At 45.7% G+C, this 9114-nt stretch overlaps 1 protein-coding gene across 4 annotated transcripts; it reads right to left on the bottom strand.

Moving 5' to 3' along the window:
• Positions 1-9: 9 nt before the first annotated feature.
• On the bottom strand, positions 10-8765 carry LOC133140611 (ubiquitin carboxyl-terminal hydrolase 30-like). 4 transcript variants are annotated; one of them, XM_061260656.1, is made up of 14 exons: positions 8664-8765; positions 7767-7805; positions 7568-7677; positions 7220-7408; positions 7022-7125; positions 6470-6568; positions 6160-6205; positions 5978-6072; positions 5787-5846; positions 5490-5576; positions 5055-5135; positions 4154-4376; positions 2431-2539; positions 10-1756 (listed from the first exon to the last, which is right to left on the bottom strand). In XM_061260656.1, exons 3-14 carry the CDS (start codon positions 7668-7670, stop codon positions 1510-1512), a joined length of 1443 nt encoding a protein of 480 aa, XP_061116640.1. In that variant the 5' UTR covers positions 7671-7677; positions 7767-7805; positions 8664-8765; the 3' UTR covers positions 10-1509. The 4 variants fall into 4 exon arrangements, with proteins under 4 accessions (XP_061116640.1, XP_061116638.1, XP_061116641.1 ...); XM_061260654.1 differs by having other exon boundaries at positions 8615-8765; XM_061260657.1 differs by lacking the exon at positions 8664-8765 and adding an exon at positions 8113-8446.
• Positions 8766-9114: the final 349 nt, after the last annotated feature.

Raw genomic sequence — 9114 nt, forward strand, 5'->3', positions numbered from 1 at the left:
GGAAGTCTCTTACAAGTTTTATTATTAACTTTATTTTTCATCATTGAAATCTATGAAAACAGTCAAAATACATCTGCCACCATGACAGATCACACAAAATATATATGTATTAAAAACACAGTAGTGCAATTAGCTTGCTAGACAGTTATATGCAGGGGAATTTTCTTCATTTATAACACTGAAAGGATGGAAACAGTGGGCAGTATTTCTACATTCATTAGTATGTTAAATACCAGGGGGAAAACAACAGGAACCTGATTTCCATTCGGTGTTACAGAAACTTCACACTATTTGGCAGATTTGACGACACTTCAATCAGCAGGGACTGAAAGAACGGGGTTTGATCCAGTACTGCCTTCATACTGGTCAGACTAGGTATTTTGGATCCAATCACATTCTCTTTAAATAATGAAATAAAAGTATTTTTGGACAATAAAAATGTAGTGATGATCTCACATACTGTAACACAGGCAGTACATAAGGATTTCTATGCAGAATAAACAACAATCATGGAGGAATTACAATACTTGTTCACCGGGCAGAGCCTCATTTTCGGATACAATCACAGCAGGAGGCCCCTGTGTAACTACACCAAGCATTATTGCTAATATCAGCAGAGACTCATCTGTGTGGGGGGCAAAAAACACTTCTCATTTGCAACCAATTGACTGATTTAGCAGGGAAGCACATCCTGCACTTTTGAGAAAAATTGATACCACCAAAACAAATGTAGAAATCAATTCAGATCATTTATAAATATGTTGATTAATCTTCCAAAATGAAACTGATGACATTTGATAGCTAATTGTCCAAAAAAAATTAACCATAATTCAGAGACCTTTTAATATAGTACTGCACATGAAGCAACAATGACCCCTTGCCATTGGAGCATAAATAAAGTATTTTATGCATAAGACAGGAATCACAACAGAAAAACACACACTCAATGAAGAACTTTCTCTCTCAGACAAGGAGGAGGTACATTTGTTCCGCTCACGTGATCCATGTTATCATTCGATTATTTTTGGAGTCCTCGAGCTCGAAGAATGAAGAGGTGCATCCAAGCAACGTACAACACAGTCTCTTCTTCCGTGGTGGGGTCTCTTGATGATGGGCACCCATCAGGACCACGTTCTGGCTACTTGCTGGCTTCTGTGGATTCCACCACTCTGCTCCCCGATACCTTATGCTACTCTTTAGACAGCCTTATCTGACCTTTGAACCATGACCCCTTTCATCACAGTCACTGACAGTGTCTCTCTCTCTCATTCTCTCACTCTCTCATGGTCAATGGGGAAGAAAGGATGAGTGAGTGACAGGAGGAACTGAGGGAGGTCAAGTCAGTGGGCCTTAAAAGGAAATATACCTCTTGCCCCCGCCCCCTCTTTCGAGGTCAATGGAAACCCGCTAGAGGGGCAAGATATGACAGGAGGATTATCGGTGAGGGAGGAGTCTCCAGGACAGTTCGCGCGGTGTGTACGCTCGGGAGTACCCTCGTCAGCCGCGCCCTCACTCCTCCGGCCTGAAGCCGGGCCGCCGCACCCTCTCGTAGAACAGCAGGTAGGCGTTGGAGGACAGCGCCTCCTGCAGGCTGGCCCTGCGCACCGAGTCGTCCGACACCCACAGCCACTGGGCGCTGAAGGGCGAGGGGCCCCGGGGCAGGGGCGGGCTGCGGCGGTATGTGACGAAGTGTCCGGAGTGCATGTCGCCGTGGTGCACCAGGACGGCGGTCAGCCGGAACAGATAGGCGGTGGAACTGCAGGGAGATGGCGGGCCGTGAGGCAAGCTCAAGGTAACGCGCGTCTTTTCACTTTTCGTCACTCACCACCAACATTGATTGAAAATGCATGCATAGACATTAGACGAATGCCGAGTAACGCAGGGACTCGCCGCGTTCCGAACACAAGTTAGCTCACAATGTTACAAGCGGTGAAACTTTAATGACGAATAAATAAACGATTACGACGATGGAATGTGTCGGGATAGGGTGTGTCAGTCTCCATCTGAGCTACTTTACGCTTTGGCTTCCCAGTAAGTCAATCAATATGAATTTGGTATTCAACACTGTTATGTTGCGCGAATGCTTTAACATCCAATACTCGTAGTGTCATATAGGCTATTACGTCCGTATTCGTAATAGCCTTAATTGCTACAAAATGCACAGCTTGTTTTCCAGTATTCCTACAACACCACCGCCAAACAGTTCTACCAAAGAACTCATCAAAAGGGTACGAGTGAGAACATTGTAAGATGCTGAATGACTGGTGGGGACGGGCTATGCGGGGTAAGTCTTGCTACGTAAACTCATACATTACTTAGCAGTTCGGCACAATAGCAGGCCCTTGAGCAAGGCCCTTAACCCCGCATTGCCCCAGTGGGGATTAACCCTTGCTTAGTCTAATAAAGGAAGTAATACATTATTATTATTACCTGTAATCGTAGGCTGAGGACACCTGAGGGCTCAGCGCCGGAGAGTGGAAAAGGACCGAGGGGCAGGCACCGTTTGACAGTGGCTTGTTGTTGTTGCAGTGTTCTGTGTCTGTAAATTGAGAGCACGCCGTCATATTTCTTTACAATGTAGGCTATTAGGTATACTCAAAATAGAACAGGTCTAGACAAATTGTCCTTGCTTTAATGGACTGGACGTACACTAGAACAGGGTTCTCCAGTCCCGGCGGGTCTGCTGTGTCTGTAGGCAGCAAGGTGGGCGGTGCTGAAGCAAATGAGTGTTTCCGTTTTTTTATAATGAAATCCTGCATTACAGCGGTAGCTATAATTATTCAAATTTTTTAGTTGTGGGTAGTCTACAGCGGTAGGGTCATATAATTTCAGAGTAGCCAAATTAACTTGATGGCGGCACCGCCGACACGAAAACGCAACTCGAGTAGGCTTGGCAAGCACACTTTGAAGAGGATAATCTATAAAAACTTCAGAGTAAATATGTTGCATTAAATTTAGGTTCAACGACTGCGTGATATTATGTGCAGCAAAAGCACCATGACAAATCTCTAGATTAAGGAAACGATAGTGGGCAAGTGCGATTCAACCAGAAAGAAGCATATTACACAGCATGTCACTTCTATAATTATTAAGGACATGTTGCCTCTTCATTTTAAGCTAAATAAAGGTTTTCTTGTTTGTTTGAGCCAGAATAGAACATTCTACCTTTTATACTTTTATGACACTTCAAGTGTTTAACGAGTTCAGTTCGACAACCGGCAGCTTTGTAGTCCAAACAATCAATTGAATACCTAATCAACTGGAAATGAAAACGCAAGCTAGTGTCCTTGAACAATAGTGGACAAGCCATAAATGTGGAAAAACCGGTTGCTTGTTAATTTTCCATACAAACTGGCAAGCAGCAGAAACCGCGACTTAGGAAAAAGAACAAAAGTCGCGAATTAGCGGATTGTCTACAGGTAGCCCATGTTGTCCCGTGCCATTCCTCAGGTAGTGTCCTATACTTACAATATCTGTTGTTCAGCGAGTAGCCTATTGCTTAATATCTTGGTATTGATGTTTAGAGGTTCTTTATGCAATCACCCCGTGACAGTGTCATACCTTCGAAATATTTTGAGTTTGGAAATATTACCGGTGATGCACTGCTATAGACAAGCTATAGTCTTTTATGCAGCCATAAATTCATGAAGTCATCTTTTGCTCAGCTTTTTTTCATGAAATAATGCCCCTGTTGTGCAGTAATATATCGAATTAATGTGCTTATACTGACTTTTATCGGTTTGGCTGTGGTCCAGCCTATTGCAGCATGATTGTACAGCCTATTACTGGAGTTCTAAAAAAAATAGATTTTTAATTTGTCAATCATACATTACATTACATTACAAGGCATTTAACAGACACTCTTATCCAGAGCGACGTACAATGAAGTGCAGATCAAACACAGGAACCAGTGGGAAGAGGACCCGAGAGGACAGTCGATTAAATGTCGGCAGTTAACCGAAACATGGAAATACTGAAAATGCCCATCCCTAATACTCACTCTGTTGACCGAGTGGTCAGTCCATATCTCTGAGGTTTGTAAGTGCAGTACAGTGTATGAGGTTCTAACTGTACATGTTACGCAGGATGCTTTGGGTTTTAAAGCTGTTGGGGGGTTGTGGGGGGGGGGGGGGGGGGGTTCGACTGGTTCTACCTGTGCCATTGGGAGGGGTCTTCTCCTGAGGCTCAGCCTTTGCATCCGGTCGAACAGGTTTGGGGACCCAGCTGAGCTCCTGGGAACCCCGACTGGGGACACGGTGCTTGTAGAAGTCCAGCGACAGGTACTCCGTGAACTGCACGTGCTCCTGTCTCTTAATGGGGGTGCCTTCGCTGGACCATGTCAGTCTCTGTAGGTGTATACACAGACACTGGGGAAGCTGAGGGAGAGAGGGAGGGAGAGAGGGAGAGAGGGAGGGAGAGAGGGAGGGAGAGAGGGAGGGAGAGAGGGAGGGAGAGAGGGGGGGAGGGAGGGAGGGAGAGAGGGAGGGAGAGAGGGAGGGAGAGAGGGGGGGAGGGAGGGAGGGAGAGAGGGAGAGGGAGGGAGAGAGGGAGGGAGAAAGGGAGAGGGAGGGAGAAAGGGAGAGGGAGGGAGAGGGAGGGAGAGAGGGAGGGAGAGAGGGAGGGAGGGAGAGAGGGAGGGAGAGCAACAAAGAGATTCAGAAAAGGCCTGGGACAGCCAACACCCTGGGAGAGAAGTAGGGCTCAGGGGATTGACTGTTGTCATTTTAATCTGATTTCTATTCAGCCTTGGTCACTGCAGAATGTGAAGAAACACAAACAGAGCAGTCATCTGTGACTGTTCTAGAGTTTTATCTAGAATATAAACCCTTATCACTCACAGAACTCAAATTCTGACAATAAAGAGATGTCAGTGCATACTTCAATGGACAATGTCTCGTGCCTCTTGGGAACATCTGAAAGGTGAAAGGTGGACTATTTGTATTACTATTAAAACAGTTGAAGCTTGATTACCGTGTCCCAAAAAGGAGCAAATAAATACTACCAGAAATAGGTGAAGAACAAATTAAAGGTGAACAGAAAATGAACGTTGCTACCTTTCCCAGTTTAAGCTGTTTAATGAAGGTGGTCCTCTGGTTTTCCATGACCTGCCCATTCAACACGCCCCCGGCCTGGATCTGAAACAGCCAATCCACTTAATAATCATGTAATGCTGACGTGAATATATGACATTATCACTCGAATCTGACGGCTTTCTGTAACATCTTATATTTGACCCATGAGGAGAACATATTGGAGGTGCACAGTGTCCTACCAAAATCACCCACCTTGGAAAGGATGGCCTAGGAATGAATTATTAAGCAATGAGGCTTGATTAGTTAGCTGACTGTGGCTACATATTACTGACATGGTTCAAATGAAATGTCAAAAAGTGGCACAATGTACACTGTTATTTTGAATCGCACATTAGTGGAATACACTAATTAGTATTTTCGCTGTAAGTGAAGACCACTGCGAGTCTTCCTGCCCACCTTTGTACAGTTCTCACACTCCACCTCCTTGATGGTCTCAGACGAGATGAAATGCTGGAGACAGTGGTCCAGAGTAACAGGCCGACCCTGGAAGAAATGAACTACATTACCCATCACGCACCGGGGAAATATAGTTTGGGTTTCTTGTGGCATTATAATTGGGTACAAAACCATAAGTCAAAGTCACTTCCCTTCGCTCCCCTTAAATTCCATGTTATACTGGCAGATCAGGACGAGAAAGGTTTTTCTAAAATAAGCTGTAGCCTGCAGCTGAGGTCTATCCGTTTCTGCACTTACCCAAGGCGCCGCGGGGATGGATAGTGAAAGACTCTCAAAAGAATCGTAGCGCACAGGACTCTAAAAATAAAAATTGCGATGAACAAACTTAGAATACAATACATGGTCATCACACTTGAAAGATAAGTACAGTACAGAATATTTTTTACCTCTCAAATGAAAACAAGCAAATAGATTTTACGCGCAGTCACCTGCTGTTCACAGCGTTTGCATATCATGTTGCTCGTCAGTCGCCCGTGGAAAGGATGCTGGGACTTCCACGGACCGGTTATAGGGTAAAGAGGGCCTGCAGGGTGATATTGAATAGTTTTCAGCCACTGCGCCAGTCAGCACCAGAGCAGGTCGTCCCCACCTCCAGGACGCGAGACCTTACCTCGACTTCGACAGCTCAAGTTCCTCTCACTGAACCCTGGGGGACTCTGCGCACAAGCCACAAGAAACAGGATTAATAAAGCGAAAGCACTGATTCAAAGGCTAATCGCTGTGAACCATCACCTATCTGGCTCGATAATGGCTTGTGCATCTATGTATACATCTATGTATATCTATGTATACTAATTCGACGTTTTTTGGAGAGGCTGAAGTTATACGAAGTTGGGTTTGGCTGCTCTCTTCCTGCAAGTGCACGCATGTAGGCCTCCTCTGTGCAAGGGCATAGGCTCAGCCGGAAAGGGGCAGTCTACCTCGAGGGACTGCATGTCGAACAGATGGGTCACCCTGGGCATGCGATCCCGCTCCTCTTCTAGGGCTGACGTGAGGACGTGGAAGAGCTCGTGGGCGTCCTGAGGAGAGACGAGGCGGGATGAGGGGCTGAGACGGCACTGCGTACGCCCGGAACAATCTGCAGCTCGCTGATCTTCACTCCTGGTCCCCGGCGAGCTGCAGGATCTGCTGGGTTTTTGTTTCTTCGCCTTAATATCAGCAAGCAATTCAGGCCCAAGAAACCAGGTTAGGTGAGCTAACCATGCAGTGAGACTGCTTCAATCGATCAATTAAGTCCCGAGTGACAACAAAAACCAGCAGACCCTGTGTCCCACTCGGGGCAGGAATGAAGATCATAGTTGTAGCTGGAACTTATTGGGGAAGATGGTGAACAAATGTTGCAAGCACCACACTCATGTCACCAACAAGGTCTGTCTCATGTTACAATCAAGAACGGCCAATGGATGAATGGCTCTCCCGTAACTGAAGCCCCAAAAGCGATGGTTTGAGGTGAAGAAGACAACAGCACCCACCTGCTCCTCAAAGGAGCTTATCTGCCATCTGTGGAGCCGCAGAACCTCAAGGAGACACCCCGCGTCAAGGACATCATCCTCTCCAGGGTCCTGGCTGGACAGAGCTGCGGACAGAGGTGAGGAAATCCCATCAGCCAATGCAGACAGCATCTCGCTGGAGAGAGAAGGCCTGGTGGTCAGCCACCTGGTCTGGCCTACCCCTGAGCAGCTGCAAGAGGGTACTGGACAGTTTTGGGTCCCTCTCCTGCTCAGTATGGCTGCGATTCACGTCCCTCTGGCCCGAAAACTCCTCCAGCCATGTGATGAAGGAGGGGCACGCTGCCAAGCCCTGGATCAGGGAGTTCATAAAGCAGGTGTTGCCCAGATTCAGCAGACCTGGCACCATGCCTGGAGAACACAAAATTTTAAACAAGCATGGTCAAGGGTCTTCTTTGGCCCATGAGGTTTCCAGTAATCTACTTGGCCTCAGACAAGATGGTGACCATTTTATTAACGTTTCTCCGTAGTTCCAAAATAAATAAATAAATAAATAAATAAATCTCGCACCTTTCTTTCGCTTCTTCCTCTCTGTAATGGGACCCCACAGCACATAAACTCCCGCCGCTACAGTAGCCGCTATACCGCCAATGACTGCCCAGTTTTTCATCATCTTGTTCCTAAAGGAAATTGTAACACAGCAAGTGAGTTTGGCACACGTCCAGTGCAAACAAGCACAGATATCAGCACCGACACAGAAATATTTTACCTGGAGTAGTTCTGCCTGCAGAGTGTTTGTTCCTTATTGCTGCCGTTTTTGTTTTAACATAAAAAGGGGCAGAATATCAAAATAAACACCACAAACGGACAATCACTGAATACAATGAAATTACTGAAATTCAACACGTTGAACTGAAACGACGACTACTACTAAACTGTAGCAGTAGGAAAGAGATTCAAGTATCATACATTCGCTTGATAATCTATGAACAAATTAAACGACGACAGACAATAAGCTGTCGTGTAGCTAAGCAACACTATTAGCAAGGTACATGGCACTTCTTAAGATGGAAACCAACAGCTATCCGTTATTTAATTTGGTGTTGTTATAGTACCTATATAACAACGTTGACCTCAGCTCTGTTGACCTCTATAGCAAAAAAAGAGTTAATTGTAGGGTGGCTAACGTTAGTAACGTGTCACCCCTGTTGTTGGAGCATGGCTAGATAGCAGCATTAGCAAGCACCATGGCCATTTACTGAAATTAGCTGTAGCGACCTTTGTATTCAAACTGACTGTGTAGCTAGAGCTAACATCCACTGACTCGCTCAACTGACTACCCCGATTCCATAATAGACAGCTAGAGGATATTTAAATAGCTAACTAGAGTAGGCAGCTACAAGTTGAGTTCATCGACCCATTCTGACAAATTCTCAGCGTAATTTTGAAATGACAGCGTTAAAAATTAACAGCAGAAACCCAGTGTTGTGCTGCGTCTTTGACCGTCTACGCAGCATATTAGCCACCTAGCTAGCCACTTTCACATTGCCCAACCGAGCAGTCCCAGATGTGTATCCTACTATGAGCTCGTTTGTTCCACGACAATTGGGTCCTAACCTGACTGTGGATCCAGTTCTTAGGAACTCGCGAACAAGCTTGTCTGTACCTTCAGGTCTGCACCACGGCATTCTCGCCGGCGCAAAAGCCGAGGTATACTAGCGTGGGCAGAGTTTGGAAGTGGAAGTGAGCGGAACGCAAACTGCGTCCTTGTTCCCATACGGATATTATAAATACTCGTACAGGAACACTCATCTCCCATGTGTTTTATTTAAAGCGATACGACGCAGCGTCAAGCCTCGAAAGTATTAACAAAGAACTTAAAAGAGAGAGATCCTGTATTGTTTCTGGTATTAAGGCAATATATACAAGAGGTGAATAAAGCTATCTGGTATTTCTATCTACAGTATAGATAAACTAAGTCATAACTCAGTTTTGGGACTAAAGCTAGTTAGATGATGGGTGTGTGTGCATACACGTTACCTCCAGACAGAGCTCGCCGAAGTTGCGTAGCCAAATACAGGAACGTTCATTTGAATATCTAAACCGTATTTCTTGCG

This window comes from Conger conger, chromosome 11, assembly GCF_963514075.1.
Source record: "Conger conger chromosome 11, fConCon1.1, whole genome shotgun sequence".
NCBI lineage: Eukaryota > Metazoa > Chordata > Actinopteri > Anguilliformes > Congridae > Conger > Conger conger.

Coding starts and splice junctions, on each gene's coding strand:
- LOC133140611 (XM_061260654.1), bottom strand. CDS start 8,685: ATGCCGTGGTGCAGACCTGAAGGTACAGACAAGCTTGTTCGCGAGTTC. Junction 7,409..7,567: donor GAGGAAGAAGCGAAAGAAAG/GTGCGAGATTTA, acceptor TGTGTTCTCCAG/GCATGGTGCCAGGTCTGCTG. Junction 2,540..4,153: donor GACCCCTCCCAATGGCACAG/GTAGAACCAGTC, acceptor CTCAATTTACAG/ACACAGAACACTGCAACAAC.